General features: G+C 35.3%; 1 protein-coding gene across 1 annotated transcript; it reads left to right on the top strand.

Moving 5' to 3' along the window:
• Positions 1 to 15,765: 15,765 nt before the first annotated feature.
• On the top strand, positions 15,766 to 17,535 carry LOC143590798 (putative WRKY transcription factor 54). The gene is made up of 3 exons (XM_077071169.1): positions 15,766 to 16,165; positions 16,476 to 16,577; positions 16,812 to 17,535. The coding sequence occupies exons 1-3, from the start codon at positions 15,846 to 15,848 to the stop codon at positions 17,305 to 17,307; spliced, it is 918 nt and encodes a 305-aa protein (XP_076927284.1). The 5' UTR covers positions 15,766 to 15,845; the 3' UTR covers positions 17,308 to 17,535.
• The last annotated feature ends 4,506 nt before the right edge of the window (positions 17,536 to 22,041 follow it).

The raw sequence follows: 22,041 nt of genomic DNA, 5'->3' as shown, positions 1-22,041 counted from the left end.
TTAGTGGCATAGCGTGAGTGCGTGATAGGGAAAGCCTATACGTGCCATCGTTATTAAGTGGCATAGCGTGAGTGCGTGGTAGGGAAAGCATATACGTGCCTTCGTTATTAAGTGGCATAGCGTGAGTGCGTGATAGAGAAAGCCTATACGTGCCATCGTTATTAAGTGGCATAGCGTGAGTGCGTGGTAGGGAAAGCCTATACGTGCCTTCGTTATTAAGTGGCATAGCGTGAGTGCGTGATAGGGAAAGCCTATACGTGCCTTCGTTATTAAGTGGCATAGCGTGAGTGCGTGATAGGGAAAGCCTATACGTGCTTTCGTTATTAAGTGGCATAGCGTGAGTGCGTGATAGGGAAAGCCTATACGTGCCGTTGTAATTAAGTGGCTAAGCTGTAGGGGTAATTAAGTGGTTAAACAGTGGCATGTTAGACAGGGGACTATGTGTCTTCGGATACGTATATATATTGTATGAAGTGGTTGTATGATAAGTTGCTTGATTAACTAGAACTCACTCAGCGTAGCTGACTTTTAGTATGCACGCAGGTGAGCTGATTATGGAGTTAGCATGAGGATGACACACGGCATGGATTGAACGGCTGGCATCTGAAGAAAGAAGTAAAGATGTTTTAAATATAAAGTTTTGTGTTATGGTATCAAAGAAAAGATTTAATGTTTTGTAACAAATGATTGATGTTTTATATTCCGCGAAAAGTTTTAATAAACTCTGATTTGAAGGACTGTGTTTATGAGTAAATCCGACGCTAAAGTAGGGCTACCGGGTTCGGGGCCTTACAAGTTGGTATCAGAGCATAAGTTCGAGAGATTTAAGCATCCTACATGCTTAGACTCGAACAGAGAATGAGATTTAAGTAAGAAAAGAAAGAAGATGCCAGTTCAAGAATGCCATGTGTCGCTCAAACAAAAATCAGTAAAGGTAAGGTGTATGATTAAATTATATATGTTAATGAGAAAGAAAAGATACGTGAACGATAAGGATAGAAGTAATTGATTGTTTGATTTGACTAACTGCTTAAGTAGAACCAACACAAATAGACTCATAAAGGGAAGCGAATAGGACACGGAAAGCAACGTGATCAGCTAGTCACAGCCGGCCACTGTTATTACCTGTTAGCCTTGTTATCCTTGTACTAAATAGTTCCTTGAGTGATGATGTTTGTGTTGTCCCTTTAAGAATACTGATGGCTGGAGCTGGAGAAGTTGTGGGAACTGGGGGTCGCACTGGACGTCGTGGCAGGCCTCGTCTTGTCCGGCAACCCTCGGTAGAAGAAGCTTCCCACACCGAAGATGAAGGGAGCGCCGCTGGAGGAGACCAGAACAACAACGAAGAAGTTCAACTTAGCCCTGCAGTTCAAGCAGCCATTGTTCAAGCTGTAGTTGCTGCTGTGAAGAACCTGAATCCCGAAGGATCTGCTGGAAGCCGTGAGCGAACTGCTGAAAGGGCGGGTGGTGATGGTAAGGAGGATGGGGAAAGAGAAAGAGGGGCCTCGAGTGAGGTAAAGTCTGTGAAAGATGATGATAGGAAGAGGGGCCGAGGCGGTTGCAACTATAAGTCCTTCAAAGGTTGTGACCCGCCTAAGCTGACTGGTTTAGGAGACGCAATCGCTACTCTTCAGTGGATAACCGCCATGGATAAGGTTATCCGCATTAGCGAGTGCCGTCCTGACCAAGCTGTCGGTTATGCCACCCAATCATTTGAAGATGAGGCTATGTATTGGTGGGAGAGTGTGGAGCAGAGGAAGACCCGTGAAGAGATCAAGGCAATGGGATGGAATGACCTAAAGGACATGGTGATGAAGAAGTTCTGTGCTGACGCCGAGGTTGAAAGGGCGGAGATGAAGTTCCTAAACTTGAAAGCTGGGACTTTGACACATCGTGAGTATACTACTGAATTCAACCGCATGTCTAGGTTGGTACCTGACATGGTGAACACTGAGGCTAAGAGAATCAAGTGTTACGTGAGGGGATTACCACAGAGAGTCCGCATGTTAGTCAGGACAAGCAAACCTGTCACCTTTGAGTCTGCGGTCGAGTTGGCGGAGATGGTCTATGATGATCTGGCGGCGGATGATGTGGGAGTGGAAGATGAGGAAAAAGGGAAAGGAACTAAAAGAGCTGGGGATATCGTGGAGCATGCAGGGAGAAGGACACAGAAGATGGCAGGGAATGGAGCATGTAAGGTGTGTGGAAAGATGCACTTGGGGGAATGCAAGGCTGGTCCAAACCAGTGCTACCGATGTGGGAGGAAGGGGCACCTCTCCCGTGAATGCACCGAGGACCAGAAGTGTTACAGGTGTGGTAAGTCAGGTCACATAGCTAGGGAGTGTGGAGAAGCCGTAGCAGTGAGGGAAGGAAGAGGAAACGCGTGAAAGGATGGTCTATTAACTGCTAAGGAGGTAGCAGGAAAGTAAGTGGCATGTCACAGTTGTTTTACGTTTAGTAGTTAAAGAGTGTTTTATGTTACAGTTGAACCTACGTTTGTTTAGCAAACTTAAATGATTTCCTTTTATGTTATGAAGTACTCGTGACTTCATGTACTTTTGTATGAACGATCTATGAATTTATCTTAAATGCATGTTGGTTTTGATAAATAGTTGTGTGATGGTAAAGTGACGCCTTAGGAGTTAGCGTTATTATATAAAACAAGGTTCCTCGGGAAGGCGATACGAGACTTGGTACATCGAGGGCTTCATGGACAAGCTACCGTAATAGCTAAAACACATGATCACCGCTCGATGACTACAAGTCAGGAGTAAGAGGGATAACTCAAAAGCGGAGGCAATTCAATATAGCGTGTAAATGTAAGAAGTTTTCATTTTATAGGGAATAAGTTAGGTTTCGGGGACGAAACCTCTTTAAGGAGGGAAGACTTGTAACATCCCGAAATTTCATAGGTAATATTAATTATATTACTTATAAATAGATGGAAAGTTTACTCGGGTTATCAGGAAATAAATAACAGAATAGGAGTTGGTATGAATCGGGCTAGTGTTGGGTAATGGATGCGGGTTGTGGACTTGGATTATTTGAGATGGGTTAAATGAGAATGGGATTTAAGGGATATAAATATCCCCTACACCCAAAATATCTTCATTCTCACCCTACACCCTAAAACTCCTAACACACACATACACACACATTCTAACCGATCAAGATTCGAAGCCGAGACCCGAGATTTTGTTGATAGATCTGAGTTGGTAAGGTAAGAACAAATCCAACAAAGCTAATGTTACTGAAAATGGTTAGGATTGGATGGGTTAACCGGACCCGAAACCCAAACTGCCCAAATCGGACCCCTAAAACGTCGATTTTAGGCCGATTTGATGGTTGGGATTTGAAGGCGCCGATCATACGATTCCGTGGGTACCAAAATCGAGTTATTTGGCTAAGAAACGAAGGATTTATGGGCAAACAGATCTGCAGCGCGATAACTTCGCCTGCAAGATTAAGTTCGCCTGATGAACTTCGCCTTCAAGCGTAACTTCGCCTTCAAGCGTAACTTCGCCTAAGGTTTAACTTCGCCTGAAGCCAAGTTCGCCTAAGGATAACTTCGCCTGAAGCCAAGTTCGCCTAAGGTTTAACTTCGCCTGAAGCCAAGTTCGCCTAAGGTTTAACTTCGCCTGAAGCCAAGTTCGCCTAAGGGTTAACTTCGCCTAAAGCCAAGTTTGATTAGAAAATAAATTATCAAGCGATAAGTTAAAGTAAGCTAATACTAGGCCACCAGATTAGATCAGACGAGTATTGATACGTGTAACTTGTACAGTCAGCCGAGCTCAGTTAAGGAAGGGATTTACAGCTATCAAAAAAAGAAGCAGAGTTCAGGTGAGTTTCTAGCCCCATTTATGTGTTACGTTTTCGGGGCTGTGTGCATACTCGATGTGAAGTGTGAATACACTTACTTTAAGTGGTAAGTGTATGCTATAGATGTTATATGAGGTATATATTTATAATGCTTGTCGGTACGTGAACGATCTTCGGATATTGCACGTATCGCCAAGGATAGTGATTGCCAAGTGGTTGATAGTGTGTATGAATGTTGTGATGTGACTTGTTCACTACGTAAATACTAAACTAATATGAGTGTGACCAAGGCAGGTTGAGGTAGAGTGTGATAGAGGTAGCAGGAGTCTAGTAAGGGTGTTAGTGGCATAGCGTGAGTGCGTGATAGGGAAAGCCTATACGTGCCATCGTTATTAAGTGGCATAGCGTGAGTGCGTGGTAGGGAAAGCCTATACGTGCCTTCGTTATTAAGTGGCATAGCGTGAGTGCGTGATAGGGAAAGCCTATACGTGCCATCGTTATTAAGTGGCATAGCGTGAGTGCGTGGTAGGGAAAGCCTATACGTGCCTTCGTTATTAAGTGGCATAGCGTGAGTGCGTGATAGGGAAAGCCTATACGTGCCTTCGTTATTAAGTGGCATAGCGTGAGTGCGTGATAGGGAAAGCCTATACGTGCTTTCGTTATTAAGTGGCATAGCGTGAGTGCGTGATAGGGAAAGCCTATACGTGCCGTTGTAATTAAGTGGCTAGGCTGTAGGGGTAATTAAGTGGTTAAACAGTGGCATGTTAGACAGGGGACTATGTGTCTTCGGATACGTATATATATTGTATGAAGTGGTTGTATGATAAGTTGCTTGATTAACTAGAACTCACTCAGCGTAGCTGACTTTTAGTATGCACGCAGGTGAGCTGATTATGGAGTTAGCATGAGGATGACACACGGCATGGATTGAACGGCTGGCATCTGAAGAAAGAAGTAAAGATGTTTTAAATATAAAGTTTTGTGTTATGGTATCAAAGAAAAGATTTAATGTTTTGTAACAAATGATTGATGTTTTATATTCCGCGAAAAGTTTTAATAAACTCTGATTTGAAGGACTGTGTTTATGAGTAAATCCGACGCTAAAGTAGGGCTACCGGGTTCGGGGCCTTACAAGTTGGTGAATAAGGATTTAGAGAATGCTCCTTTCTAAATATACATGTAACAAAAACGTAAGAGTTATCTCTACTTAATTGCAACAATTTGCTACAATCTACCAATTTCTACCGTGTGGTATGAATGTATGATGGTATCTTTCAAACTCAAGTAAAATTGAACTCTGAAATTCATTTTATATTTACACACATACATACCAAAAGTTCATATATTGATTTGTAGTAGGGGAAAGTAAATATTGTGATATCACATACTCAAGTTTAGACGTGAAACCTTTCAAATTATGTCGTGCTGATTAAAACCTTAAAAATTAGAAATAAAACCAATCTAATTCCACTATTTTCGTGGTGAGTTACACTTCTTCATTTTTAATGAATTAAAAAATATAGCAACAAAGGGGGTGTTTGTTTAATCTTCTAACATTTTCAAGGGAGCTAATGTTTGCAAGCGTGCAGACATTACCCTTGAAGATTGTTTGTTTTTTTTTTCTTAAAACAGATCTGAAGTTATCCTCTTTCATCTTAAAAGAAAAGCAAGGAAACTTTGCTTAAAACATCTTCACAAAAAACCCTACTCTTCTTCCTTTGCAACCACCCTCTCATGCACTCCTCCAACCACCGTCCGCCACCACCACCCACCATACGCCGCCACCACCATCCCCCGCCGCCACCATTCACCATCCACCACCATCTACCGCCACTACCCACCGTCTGCCGCCACTACCACCATCCACCACCACTACCTACTGTCCGCCACCACCACCCATCACCACCACCGTCCATCACCGCCACCACCGTCCACCACCCACCATAACCGTTCATCACCACCACCACCCATTTTCGGACGCCATCACCGTCAACTACCATCGTCCACCACCCACCACTATCGTCCACCACCCACCACAACCATTCATCACCACCACCACTCACTGTCGGACGCCATCACCGTTAACTACCACCGTCCACCACCCACCAAAACCGTCCATCACCACCATCCACTGTCCACCATCCACCGCCACTACCCACCGTCCGCCGCCACTACCACCATCCACCACCCCATCACCACCACCACCATCCACCACCCACCACCACCATCCACCGCCACTACCCACTGTCCACCACCACCATTCACCGCCTACCACAGTCGTCTACCACCACCCACTTCTATAGTTCGTACACTACCACTCACTTCCACTCATTATGCAGACATCAAGTTTATAAAACAAGCAGTATTATATTTTCATAATGCAGACCTTCAGACCACATATTTAGTTGCAGACATGAAATTAGATAAATCATATTGTAGACAGTTTTTGTCTTAAAAAACAAACAGCACCTCACCAACACTTTGTTTTTAATTTTAATTTATGTTATAAATTCTTACAATAACGAGGCTCATAATATCTCTAACAACCAACCATGTTATGATTTCACCCAAAAAATGAAACTGTACATCCAAGAGACATAAATATACACAGAACAAAAGTAGAGAGATTCATGAAGAAAAAACAATAAATATACACAGAACAAAAGTAGAGAGATTCATGAAGAAAAAACAAGAAAAGTAGTTTTAGATTTGCTAAAGTCAGTGGATGGAATTTACGAAAAACAATAGTTCGGGTTAAGCCAGGGAATGTAATTTAAGAAAAACAAAGAATTGTAAATCGTCAAGAAATGTAATATCCCAATTTTTCGTTCGGATAATAATAATAATAATAATAATAATAATAATAATAATAATAATAATAAATATGATAGGATAAGTAGGCTTTTAGATGGACTTAATTATGGACCAAAAGGGAAAGATGTGCCTTAGGTCCATGGGCTTAAGGGAGTATAAATACCCCTTAAACCCTAATCCTTTCCATTATTAACAATCTCTACACCATAGCCTACACCTTAGAAAACACACACAACACCATCTTATAACCCGAACCAAGATCCGAAGGCGAAAACCCGAGCTTGTTGGTGCTGGAACGTCGTGACGGACCAAAACAACATCAAGGCTTAACCGTGTTCGTAGTTCGGCTCGTTCAAGTTAGATGCGCACAGCTCAAGAAGGAGTAACCGTTAGCAGAAGAAGTAACTGAGTTCAGGTGAGTTTCTAGCCCCACTTCCTTGTTATGTTTTCGGGGCTGTGTGCATACTCGATGTGTTGTTAATACATTTATCCTAAGTGATAAGTGTATGCCATATGTGATATATGTGATAGATATGAATTATTGCTTGTCTTGTACGCGAACGATCTTCGGATATTGCGCGTACTATCAGGTTATTAATAAAGGTATGAATATTATATAAGGAAGATGTATGAACATTAGAAATGAACACTTGTCGGGCGTGAACGATCTTCGGATATTGCACGTATCGACAAGGGGTATGGTTGTTAAATGAATGATGTAAAGAACGCCTAGAGTGTTCTTATGCTATAATGTAATTATTGTATATGTGAAGTATGTGTATACATGTACACTAATGGTATGTGAGACCTACGTTCGACATAGTAAGTTAGGATGTCGAATCCCTCTAACTTCTGTTGGACATAGACTCGGCTGGTGATGGCGTAGTTAAGGACTGCGGGCCTTATACGTGATGTAGATGATAGATGTAGACGTAGATAGGGACGGTGGGCCTTATACGTGTTATAGGAGATAGACGCCAACGTAGATAAGGACTGCGGACCTTATACGTAATGTAGATAGGCGTCAGCACAGGAAAGGACTGTGGACCTTATACGTGCTATATTTGTGTTGTGGTAGCATAGGGGAGGACTGCGGACTTCGTACGTGCTATGGTTTAGGTTGCAACATAGGGAAGGACTGAGGACCTTGTACGTGTTGTCAATATAGGATGGTGTAGGGAAGGACTGCGGACCTTGCACATACCAAAACTGGTGAACATAGGTAAGGACTGCGGACCTTTTACGTGTTCACAACTTTGAGTATAGGTATAGACAGTGGACTATGATCGTACTCTCGGTAGACCAGGGTTAGTGATTGTAGATATGTATGTATGTATGGTAGTAGGGTAATTGGTTAAGTATGGATATGTATCTTCGGATAGGTATGTATGTATGTATGTATGTATGATATGTGTATGTATTGCATGTCGCCTGATTAACTAGAACTCACTCAGCGTAGCTGACTTTTAGTATGCACGCAGGTATACATGTTTATCGAGATGGCATGAGGATGACACATGGCATGGGTTGAACGGCTGGCTTCTGAAGACGGAAGAAATGGTGTTTAAAATGTGATATTTTAAGTTGGTTTTAAAGAAAATATTTTATGTTTTGTAACAAATGATTTTAGTTAACGTTTCCGCGAAAGTTTTAATAAACTCTGATTTGTAGAACTGTGTTTATGAGTAAATGCGACGCTAAAGTATGGCTGCCGGGAACGGGGCCTTACAAGTTGGTATCAGAGCATAAGTTCGAGAGATTTAAGCATCCTACATGATTAGACTCGAACATAAAATGGGATTTAAGTAAGAAAAGAAAGAAGATATCAGTTCAAGATAGACGTGTATCACTCAAGCAAGCTCAGTAAAGGTAAAATATATGGTTAAGTAATGTATGTTAATGTTAGCTTGACTGCTAAAGAAAGAATGTGTGCAGCTTAGGGATAGGGTTAATTGATTGTTTGATTGATTAACTGTTTAAAAGTAGAAACTAGCATAAGTGAAATCATAAAGGGAAGTATGTAGAACTTGAGGAGTAATGCAAATAGTTAATTACACTTGATCAACGTCATTAACTACTTACCTTACGAATCACGTACTAAATAATTCCTTGAGTGATGACGTTTGTGTTTTCCCTTTAGAATACAATGGTTGGAGCAAGAAGGTTTGTTGGTAAGGGAGGTCACACTGGACGTCCTTGTTGGTAAGGGAGGCCAGCCTTGCTTACCCCTATTAAGGTCTATCGTTTATGTTCTAGTCAGTATTTATCTTTAGCTATATAAACGTTATTATTTTTGTAAATTATGCAACGCTACTATTTCACTATGATTCTAATGAGAAACCCCGTTATAAAACCAGGATCAGATTTACCTTCAAACGAAACCACAACAAACACTAAACTCGATACAAAACCTTAATTTCTCACAATTACTGGTTGTACGATCAGTTTGATTAATATCCTATGCATTTCGATAAATACTAATTAAATTGTCTATTTAATTCTTGATCTGTTAGATGGCAATTCTTTTTTTTATTATTAAAAAACAAGGCTAGGGTTACATTATCAAGTAACTACAAATCGAACAGCCATTTTAATAGGGTTTTAAAAGCTCAAGTAGCTCGATCTCTTGTATAAAATAAAGTATACACTGCAACTATTTAACAGAAAAACATTTTATAGTTGTATTTGTTTTATAAAATAAAGTTAAAATGTAAACTAGAAACGTATTATATTGCCTAGAGGACTAGAAAACTAACCTAGAGATATATACAATTGCATATGGATCGGGTTTTAATAATCGGGGTGATATAATAAGACAAGTGTGTTAATGTGAACGAAAATAATTTATTATTTTTGTTATATTTTTATATTAATCCTACATAATCTACAAACAAATACTAAAGCACATGTCTTGAGTTGACTTTCAGAAATATTATTTGGTAAAAAAAAACAAAACTTCAAGTTAGGATGACAAATTCATTACTTTGATGGTGTGATCACAAGGTTCGTCTTAAGGTTTTTTTTTTTGTTTTTATTTTTTTTTTCTTTCTAAAAGTCCTATGTTAGAATCATGGCTCATACAGACAAGTGCCTTTAAAAAAACTTTAGGTAAATTTATGCATGTATGCAAGTAAATGTTTTCCAATTATGTGTATTATGTAACGGGATATTTTAGTTATTAATTATGTAACATAACTTGATGTAACAAGGATAAGGACGGGTAAATTTTCACAAAAACGTAGAGACATTACAAGTTTTGAAAAACTTTACTTAGGGGTTGATAATTTGGCCAGTTCTTATAATCAAAGGTAACTTTTTAACCAAATTACCACAATTCATGATTTTTGAAATTTCGAAAACAAAGCCAAAGAAAGGTGTAGATAAACAATATGGTATTTGATAAGTGTTATAGATAGGACACATGCGGGTTAGACCAGGACCCTTGAACTTCGGTGGTTTGATTCAATTTTGTGAACCAATCATATTTTACTTTTTTTAGTTAGTCGTTTGGACTCGGACCTACAAACTCCAATGGTCCATCAAACTAGCACTATGGTTTGAATTTTATTTTTAACCACTTTTCTGTGGCAACTGGTAAGATCGATGGATAGCTGAAATTAAAATTTCTACGAGGTTTTGGAGTTTAAATCATTAACCACTTGGAATCAATTAATGTTCAATAACCTTAAGAACGTTATCCTGCCGAGTTATTTCTTTCATGCACTCTGTTTAAGCTAGTTAATTTTTCATCTTAAAATGACCATAACATAAGTCTAACATAATAAATTCATTCTTAACATGCATACACGCGTACATTCTGAATTTTTAGCATAATTCTTTTTTATAAGCTAGGTTATAAAATTTATAGGAACTTGTGTAAATGTAAATAAATCAAAACACCTTCAATTCGTCATAATTGTGACAAGAATGAAGTTACTAACTAGTCAAAGTTCTAAGAACAATATATATTATTGATTCTTTCCGAATAATATATATTCGGTCAAAGATTAGTATATGAAACTATGAAAGTGGGAACATGCACATGTAATGGAGAAAGAAAGTGACATGTATCATTGACTAGAATGTGGTTAAGATTGTTCAAACTTCATAAAGATTTCAAACAATTTAGAATGTGGATTAGAATGTTAGACTAGGGTATGGTTTGGACAAGAACCTGTTTGATGAGGTTCGGTTCGGTCTGTTCATCTATCGCTTGGTTTAGTCATGATCAAGTTTTGGACTGGACCAGCAATTATCGTTCCTTTGTTTCAATCATCATGGTCAAGGTTTTCAACATATCAATTGTGGTTAGGTTGATGGGCCGTTTGCCCCTAATATAATTAATTAATGCAATATTTTAATGTCTACACGTGTATTTAATTATGGTTTAGTTTGATGAAAGTTGTTCATTATAGTTTTATATTTTTGTTCTGTTATTTTTAAATGAAAATTCGAAGCCTTTTTTCAGATTTTATTATTACAAAGTTTAGCATTTTATCCTCAAATTATATTTGAATATTACAATAAAATTAATATTTATATCGAAATAAAAGGCAAATGGGCAACAAATTGCGTCACACGCTGCCCTTTTTGAGTTGCAAAATCCGATTTTTAATTTTTCATTTCCCATATATAGGGAAAAGTTAACGTATAAATTAAAATATTGTGCTAACTGTGAGAATCAAGTAGTGTAATTATATAATTACACTATACTGTAATAACACTACACTATAATGAGCATGCCCCCTTTCGAACTAGTACATTATAAAGAGTCTGCCCCCTTCCGAATTACATGGTACACCGTACCGACTCGTACCGAAATGAGCCTATCCCCTTTCATATAGAATACGTTAACCTTGGCGAATCGTGTACCCATACATAATGCATATTGAAAATTGGTAACATAGTCTTTCAAGTAAAATAATCTCACTTTCATTGAATATGTTTAATATTTTGAAGATTGTTCAAATAAAAAATAAATATTTTGTGAGAAGTGTGAGAATGCTTTAAAATTAAGCACATCACTAAAATAAGACAGTGTATCATGTAAATAGAAAACTATACATTGTTTAAAAAATATTATTCTCAACACTAGACCTTAGATCTAATAGCCTAGATATATTCATATGATTTTCACAAAACTATTGTTTTTTTAACATTAACCATACTATATAATTTTTTCACCAACATCTTTAACTATATTTTAAAAGATAGTTGCAAGTTTTCTCCAACATCTTTAACTATATATTACATTTTATTTTAACTTTAAACCAACTTCTCACCTATGATGTTTAAATGATCATAATTTTTTTACACATTAATATATTTTTAATAAATGTTGTATTATAAAAACGACCAGTTTATTTTTTTTAATTTGAGTATGATATTGTTGTAATTTTTTTTCTGTTAAAAAAATAACATATACGTAAGGGTGTTCACATTTCGGTTTTGAATGTTTTTAAGCTGAACCTTTTAGCCAAATCGTTTACCGTTAGTAACATTAATTTTTGGTTATCAAAAATTGAAATTGAACTATTAAAATTGAAACCGAAAGTTAAATAAAAAACCAACCGTGAATCCTAACAAATGACCAGTTAAAACTTTTTTAAGGTTTCAAACCGAACAATAAACACCAATTATTGTTACATTATTACCTGGGTTTGTGTTTAAACACCCGTTACATCGTATGGACATCAATATTCTAAAAAGCACTTGTTAAAAAAAATAAGATAATAGGTTGTATAGGTGTACTACCTTGTATAAAATATGAACGCTTGTGAACATCTCAAACCCCCCCCCCCCCCCCCCCCCCTCTTTAAAAAAAATCTATTTGGTGTTTCCAATTTGATTGTTCTTTTTATGAGAAAAGAAAATAAAGAATTAAAAACAAATTCACCTCCCACATATCTAGATGTTCAAGTATGGGGGTTTAACAATGTACATCTAGAACGATGAAAAATACCTGCTGGTTTCCACATCCAAAATACTTCTTTCTTTTCCAAAATGGAAAGTACTAGTGATCAGAAGCTTCATTTTTTTATCTCTTAATTAGTAGGCCGTTCAAAAAAATTTTAAAAAAGTAATTTGTCTTTTAATATGCAAATGTATGATAAACACCATGTAAAATTCGTTTTAAGTAGTAATATGGTTTTAAAAATAGAAATATCTACAAATATTCATGCCATATCTTTATATTTTACACTTCTGTCTTTTAGTGACGTGTTATCTCTTTCTTTCCTTTTCTTTTCATTACAAATAACTGCATGAAGCTTGTTAATTTCCGTGAAATAACAACCGGAGTTGAAGAACAAAAGTCAAAAAAAATCCAACCGCCAAGAGAAGAAATTAAAACTGAACAAAACCAAATTAATGATTTGTAACTATAAGAAAACAAATAACTTACCAACCATGAAACTTTATATGGCTGCAGGAAAATAAAGAGCCACGGCAAACACAAATAAAGAATTTAATTTAACTCTTGATATCCTAGTTTATACCCCAACAGGAAATGGCTTCTCTTAACTTGTTATTTTCTAATTCTAATACTACCATTTTAAAACTCTTTGACTTGTTATTTTATAAATCATCCACTATGCCATATATTAATAGGCTCTCAACTACCTTAAGAACGCCTGAAGAACCAAGCATGTATCATGTTGAAACAAATTCGTTTCAAATCACACCAAATAAAGTAGTTAATTAGTAGAAAATAACCTTAACGTTTAAAGTTAATTTGAGTCAAATAATGATAACTTCAAAGGGCCTAATCAACGATTGAACCATACATCATTGAACAAATAAGTATACCGAGAACATTAAAGTGTCAAACCGAATGCTTAGACCATCACTGGTCCGGACTTAAAACTAATTTTATATTATTTTATATAATATTGTTTGCCATTCACTTATATCACACCATTTTTAGGAGTTCTTAAAAAATAAAATCTGGAAATCGTCCATATACATCATTTCCAACCCCTAAAAACGAAAATTTGATTACTTTTCTCAAAATAATACTATCACTTTTACTTAAAATTTTTTTTTTTAATAAATTACAGTTTTTTAGTAGTTAGAATCGTGGCGTACTAATGGCCATACATTGTAAAATATTGTTTGCTTTTTGATTTTACTTTGTGGAAGTAGATGGCCAAAACATATGATGTTTCTTCGAACTTTCCACGTTATAATCATCCTTCCTAGAACTTAGGATAGAACGATCACATTTAAAATTAAAAACATAGATTCAAATAAATAAAGGGAAGAATCATTCAAAGTACTGATAACTGGAAAAAGAAACATATATAAAACATATATATTTTCTTTTTAAATGAAAACTTATTGAATGATTAAATTATTATATCAAACACTCTATTATAAATAAAATCCAAATACTACAAATTGAGCCAAATTTATAGAAGTGAAGTTAACTAGCTACATAGCCACCAATGTTTTGTGGCAAAAGCCTTTTAACAACATGAGAAAGCGTTTGAAAGGTGTTGGGTTCAAATCATACATAAACAAGTAATCGATTCAAATATGGAGGCTTGGAGCAAACACCTGTGACTGCGCGCTTATCGGCCGTTAATATATCTTCGTTCAGTACATACGAGCCCACTCATAACTTTATACATTTTGAAAGTTTGTCTTTTCAATTAAGGGGGTGTTTAATTAGCCTAGCTTTTCTTTTTTTGCTTATGCTTATATTTTAAAATAGCTTATAGCTTATTTTCTATTATTTGATAAACTATTTTTAAGTGTTTAGCTTATATTTTACAAGTTAATTATGTGTCTTAATAATTTGTTAAGAGTAATAAGTTGATTCAATAATTACTAATCCACCATCTTTGAGGACAAATGAATAACTTACACTCTTACACAAATAAGCTTATTCAAATAAGCTAAAAAACCATCTTCAAATAAGGTTTCTTAAAATTAGCTTATATAAGCTAATAAGCATAAGCTTAAAAAGCTAAATCAAACATCAAGTTAAGCTTATTTTGTAAAAAAAATGCTAAAAAAGCTATAATCTTTGTTAAAAAAGCTAGACCAAACACCCCCTAAGTAAGACGATTGTTTTAACACACGATGGTCTCTGTCTAGTTAGTTTTAGTAGGAGTTTGCTAACTCATTAATCAAACACATATAAAGAAACAATAATATCTATTTATTTGTATTTACAGTAACCGAAAAGAATGCTATAGTTCATGGAATGAACAGCAGGCATGAACAGTTAAACGTGATAAAAGATTTAGAACATATATAAAATAAATTAGAAAAAAATTAGGTTAGGGAACAAGCTATTATTATAATCATATAATATTAGCTAGGGTGTTAGACCACAGACAATGAATGAATAAATATGTAAAAAAATCAAATCATATTGTTTTGATAGGTTACAGCTAATGGAACAAAAGTGAAATGATATATAGAGACAAGGAACAAGTAAGCGTCCATGTCTTTAATATAAAAAAGGTAATTTTCCAATGTATTTAAAAAAGTTACTTTGTTTAGTCGATGGGCCGATCTTAAAACTCATTCAAAACACTGACTTGACATGTCAGATACTCAAATATTTAATTATAGTTTTAAAAATTTAAAGTCTTTTATGACTATAGTATTTGTTATCCTTGGTATGATTATATTAGTATCATTGATTGTGCGCTAGTTTTAAGTATTGTTGCAAATAAAGACAAAACGTGAGAAAAGAAAAAGGGTAGATAGAAACTTGAATGCAAGTTAAATGAATGGGTCCAACCATCTTGTCATTGCATGCATCAATATTGTACCCAAAAACAAAACAGTTCATTTATCAGACACGAATTTCTTGTTATTTCCAAAAATGCCGTGGGCCGGATCTTTTATGGTAACCCATCCGTACGATACCCACTTTCTTGGATAATATAACGAGTAAAAATCAGGCACCAAGATGACGTCATGATGACGACTTAACATGACGTCATGGTATTAGTGTTCTAGATTTTCTTTTTCACCTTGAACTTTCGTGGAGATTAATAAGATACTTCCTAGCTCTTTCATGTTTACCACCTCACTTTCTCTCTCTAGGTTACACACTTTCTCTCTCTAGGTTTGCACACTAATTTCTTTATATAAATATATTTATATATATGCATATATAAAGCAGCTAGCTAGCTAGCTAACTGTCAGTTGAGTATCACTTTACACTCAATCCTATAATAATAATATTATCAGAAATGGAAGAAAACAAGGAGAGATTGATTGAAACCCTAATTAAGGGAAGAGATTCTGCAACCAGACTGCAGAAACTACTTCGCAGGAAAGTTAATGTTGATGGGTCGGTTCCGGTTAAAGATCTACTGACCGAGATACTCGAATCTTTCTCCGGTGGTCTCTCGATGGTGAATTCTTCAGATTCGGCCGAGATTTGTGCAGTTCCACCGAGTCCGGGTACGGGTACATGTTTGGGTTCTCCGGTTAACCACATACCGAATGTTCTCACGGGGAAGAGACCGGTGCAGATTGTTAAGGAACGAAGAGGTTGTTACAAAAGAAGGTACATATAACATATATAACATACGAATATTTGTATATGTTTACCAAAATGTATTTTGCCTAATGTCATCAAGGTGTTGAATAAGTTTTTTTTTCCTACGGGTTAAAAAAAAAAACTATAAATACATGTTTTTGGTGCACATGTGAAAATCTTAAATGTTTTTAAAGGATCCAACACAAGATCTATGACATTTAGCAATACAATGTCCCTTCATATTTTTACTAGATATATTGTCTAGGGTACTATTGATTTGGTACATCGTACAACTTAGTGATGTTTTTTTTTCTTTTGCTTGATTGAACTTTTGCAGAAGGACAGTTGATTCTAGGGTCACAATTAGTAGTACAATTGAAGATGGTTATGCATGGAGGAAATATGGACAAAAGGAGATCCTCAACTCCAAATTCCCAAGGTAGTTTTAAAAAACTTTTAATAATCTGAAAACTTGTTATTTATCAAAAACTCTATCGGGCTTGTGACGATGATATAATCAAGATCTCTGTTTGATATTGTATATATCGTTGTTAGCCCGAATCTCAAAAAATGGGTTTGTTTAGAAACATCATTTACACTTTTTTTTTCTTAGTTAAAGTTTATATTTTTTGTGATTTTTTCAAATAGTGATAATTTATTTTGTGTGTTTTAGGTGCTACTTTAGGTGCACACACAAACACTTCCATGGGTGCAAAGCAGTGAAACAGGTTCAGAAACAAGAAGATGAATCAAACATGTTCCACATCACATATTTTGGTCATCACACTTGCCCTCCTCCAGATCATACTCTCACACACCGTGAAGTTGTTCTTGACTTTGAAACTTCCAAAAACCGTAACCTTTTTCCCAACAGTCCCTCAACTATTCACATTGAGCCCAGTGTAAAACAAGAGGTCGAGTCCAAGGATCAAAGTACGGATGTCTCCGACAACATTTCATCAGGCAATGATGACCATTCATCCTCAGTTTTAAGGTGGAATGAGGTATTGAGGGGTGATTTAGTATCATGTCATGAAGATGGATCTTTCATGAGGTTTGACCATGAAGATTCTTGTGCATCCACTTGCTCAAATGCCTATCTTAATATGGATTTTCTAAACAATGATGATTTGCTAAGTGATATTCTATTTGATGGAGTGTTTTCATAGGTCATATTAGTCGAATATATGGTAAAGTACACCTTGTAATGCAAAAGGTAAATGCCATCATAGCAAATCAGTTCCGGATTTGGTTATCTTGGTTTAAAGAACCAAACTTTAAAGATTAACCCAACTTCCCTTTTGAGTTGTCAAACCACTAAAGTCCTACAGATTAGAGACGCCGTATCGTGATCGTTGAACTGCTTATTCAACTTTCTTCTGCATTCCTATCGATCCATATATATATGATTCTGCCATTCGCGTTATAGTCTCTCATCAATCATTTGTCTAGAAGTAATCATATTGCAAAAGTTTTGTAAATACATGTAATTGTGATCAGTGTAACATTTCCTTTAGTTTTATTGTATAAGGTGCATTTTAGTTATCTTGTGACCTCAAAAATAGGCTTGTTAGAGGTGTACAACACCAAATGCACAATGTATAATAATCATGTAATAAATCATCGATCCTTTCTTTTCAAAAAATATATATATATAATATCTATTATTACTGTTAACAATGCCGACAGTGAATCCTCTTTATCATATATTTTATGCTTGATGATACCGTTGTTTATCAGTTTATGTTACAAACAAAAAATATTATAATGTCTAATTGTAAAGCATAGGTCGGGACCATGGATATCGTGTAAGTAGTACAATTGAATAAGTAGGATAAATAATATTGATTACCTGTCCTAAAGGCTAAACTTAGGTTAATTAATAACCTTAATCCATGTGGATATATGAAGAAATATTGAACTAATTCTTTTATGAAAAAAGATAAGGGTCATAGATTTAAGTGTGCAATGGTTTTGGTTATAAAATTAGTGCAAATTTACAACTATATATGGGTTTTGGTGATTGAAAAACCCCAATCTTTACATATAATTGATTGTTTCTCTCCGAGTTAGCGGTTTGCCAACCGGAAAGTTATTGTTTTATAAGTTTGCCATTAAAAAGAAGAAAGTGGTGAGCATACAGTGGCTTTAAAGTAAATATATATATGAAAAGCTGTATTATTAAAGTATTTGAATTGTTAGTTGAATCATTTCAGATTTTCTTTTATGTACAAGTGGTGCATTCAATACATTGTATTGTGATTTCGACTAGTGTGCCTAGTTGAATATATATATGTCTAATATGTGAAATTAGTTGAAGTACGTATAAGCTACATCGAAAGTTTGTTTTAAACTAAACAAAGAACAACTTAATTTTAACCCATTTGTCAGAGTATTTACAGACTATGATGCGCATCAAACTAGCTAATTTCATGTCTTTAGTTGTAATTGCTAACTTTTCAAAGATTCCTTTTTGTTAACTGTCAATTAAATCTTACAACTTCGTATTTTTGTAATTCGAGATAGCTTGGATTTTGCTACTCTTTACTTTCGTGCCTTGTAACCTTCAAAAGAATTTCCAAATAGACCAAAAATTAGTTAAAATTTCTTGTTCAAATATATCTCTGGGTGGTTAAAAGTGAATACTGCATGGGTGAATTTGTTACAATACCTTTTGGTTTTAGTTTTATTATTATTATTATGCAATTGTTTCTTACTCTTGTTCCGCTAGACAATGCATTATAAATTTCCAGCTGTACAAAAAAAGAAAGATCCTAGGCTATCTCAGTTGGTTAAGGAAAGTAGGCTTTATTCAGGAGGTCGTCAATTCAAATTCAAGCCACGTGGGGTTTTATTCAGCATGTGTTACGTCAGAGGATTTCAAATCTTGTGACGGCGTAACTGGTGTCAAGTAACGTTAGGAGAGAAGGTTTATTCAAGGATGCGAGTAGAACCAGGTAACCATGGGTTATACTCTTTGGGAGAAACTCTCTTGGTTTTTCAAATCGGGATCGGGCGCAAACCGACTTGCGTCCATCCTGTCATACTAACTATTTTCACCATTCTAAAAAAATATTTTCCTGCCATATATACTTACTAGGTAATCACTTTATATTTATTAAGTTTTTCTCTCTCCACCCCACATATATACGCATTTATATATGGTTATGCATGTATACTTTGTTGTTCAAATCTACAAACAAAATAAAATCACATTTTTTTATAAAAGCAAAAAAGGTTAATAAAATCATCTGCTCTTGGAAGTTGCCATTCGTTGTATGCATTAGCAAGTAATTTTTAAAAAAAGAAAAAGAAAAACACAGCCAATAGCTAAGTCTAATGATAAAGATGTATAACTTACAATTAAATGATTATAAATTTTAGTATTACTTGAGACATGAAGTAATATTGAGGAAAAAAACTTTAGTTATAAAAAAAATGTGTTCCTATAAGAAAATGTTATTATAAGCTCATTCCGATGTCATGCATATACGTAGGCCCATGACTGCACGGCCGGCCGAATTAAAATCAAATGGCGTGTATGGCATAATGCATAGAGCTATTTTAATTTAGACTAATTATGATGCAGGAGCATCGGAAAATCTTTTTTATTATTAGTTTATCTTTTATTATTTTTACGTTTATTTCGTTTCTATGTTTATCTTCTTTTCTTTTAGTATAAATAGGGTGCTAGGGTTTATTTGTTATTCAGTTTTCGATTAAGTTTGATATAATAAGAACATTGTTCTTTGAACCTTTGGTTCTTTTATTCGTCTTTTTTAATCATGAGTTTCACGAGCCATTGATCGCTTACGAAACTGCATCAAATCATCATTTTATGTCTAAGTTAACATGTTGTGATCGTAATAGTGATATACTGTTGAAAGTTAATTTTAAAATTTATCAGTTAAAAGAAAGTTAGATTAATGGGTTAAAGTCCTAGTATGTTTAGAAAGTAAGTTTTTAATATAAAAAGGTAGTTAGGATTATGTAAATGGCATGCCAAGAATCATAATAAATAGAAATAGTCCATCTTGATTCCATTCAAATCCTATGTTTGTGATCTAGGTCTTGATTTCCAACACGTTCGACTATATTTTTCTTCACCTCATCGAGTCATATAAAGATAGGGTAGCAAAAAATCTCATAAATCCATATAGTAACATTTGCAGATCATTCAGGATTTCCTCAGAAGGCATCCGCGGGTCATCTACAGTACCTGCATAATATACAGAGGATACACACCAAAAAGATAGAAGTCCAAATGATTACCATAAAGAATATAGATCATCCCGCAGATGCAGAAGCCCCGTAAATGCGGAGAAGTAGATAGGTGACGTTAGTAAAGGCAGTTGTAACCAACTTTCTTCTAGAAGATTGATTGAAATATTTCCTGAAATATTCTCTTATTCGTGAGGAGCACATGATAGTGCGGGCAATTAGAAGATGACAACTGGACAGTTTGTTATAATAGTGCACATGACTAGCTGTCATCTCCTGTCAAATCTCACCACGTGTCCATTCAGCTAGACTAAAGCATCTTCTAAATAATGACAGCTACACCAATCACATTGCCCAAACCACCAGCTATAAATACCCAACTTATTATCATCACGATGTAGTCATTAATTACTTTCCACATATTACATCAATCACTTAGTATTTTATCTCTCCAAAAAATTGTACTTATTCTCACGTCGGATGATGGTTACGGGAAGACCCCCATCTTATCTTTCCCGTAACGAGCTCACGGTGGTTCTGTTTTACATGTCATATTCGTCGGAATTGATTTGGTTCTAGACTGAAGTTAATCTAATTCCCGTTGCATAACCCATACCTGGTAAAAATATATATATGATCTATTAGGGTTTAGCCCCATGTTTCTTCAAGTCCATTAATTGATATTTAATGTATTATTATCATCAAAACGATTGTTAATTAGAGATAATAACTATAAGTTATTATTATTTTCGTTTATAAAACTCGATCTTTTTTATTAGTACGTGAATATTATCCGATTATTATTATTATTATTATTATTATTATTATTATTATTATATAAAAGATTATTAGGATAGTTACGCTAAGAAATTAAAAATATTTAGGATGTTTATCGATTATTTATTGATTCTATGATTAGGCCCGGCCCGTGGGCCAGCCAAGTAAGGCATATGCTTTGAGCCTCCAGTCTTAGAAGGCCTCCAGCTAGACCAAGGGTTTATAGTTTGGGCTTTCATATTCAGAAGTGGGCTTTTTAAAATTGGTAACTAATTATATATTGATGGGCCATAAGCAACAAGGAAGAGGCCTTAACCAAAAACAATGATGGAAAATGCAAGGAATTGAAGCGGCATTACATATTGATGTTCTGTATTTTTTTTTTTAATTTTGAAAGGCATAAGTTCTAAATTTATGAATATGAAAATCGAAATCGAGATCTCTTCAATCAGCTTTCAAAATGGTTAACTAAGGTGGGAAGCTGGAACATCAATTCTTCAAAGGCGGCTTGATTCCGAGTTCAATAGTCGATTAATTTGATTCCTCTTGTTTCTGTTGGAGTCCTAATTCATAATTCAATTAGTTTGATTTGAAGGCTTGTCGACTTAATTCTGGTTTTGTTAAACCTATTTTGAAGCTATAAGGTACACTAATAAGCCCTAATTCTTCGTGTTTTGATTTCGTTTTTTTGTGAATTTTGATTATTGTTTCCAGTTTTTATACTTAAATTATGTGAACTGTTTGCTACTGAGATTAGATTCTTTGTGACTTTGTTTGCAACTTTGAATTATAATGTAAAATAGAACTTGAAAGTATGAATAATGTCATTCTAAAAGATTAAACAAACAAAAAGAGAAGCCTAAAAAATTCTTTATTGTTGGTCTAAAGCTCGGATAAAGGAGGAT

Source organism: Bidens hawaiensis, unplaced genomic scaffold (assembly GCF_021521415.1).
Source record: "Bidens hawaiensis isolate Kalapana, Puna unplaced genomic scaffold, B.hawaiensis_p1.1 tig00001685_1, whole genome shotgun sequence".
NCBI classification, from domain to species: Eukaryota; Viridiplantae; Streptophyta; class Magnoliopsida; order Asterales; family Asteraceae; genus Bidens; species Bidens hawaiensis.
The sequence above is the reverse complement of the archived record's forward strand: the minus strand, read 5'-3'. Positions and strand labels throughout refer to the sequence as shown.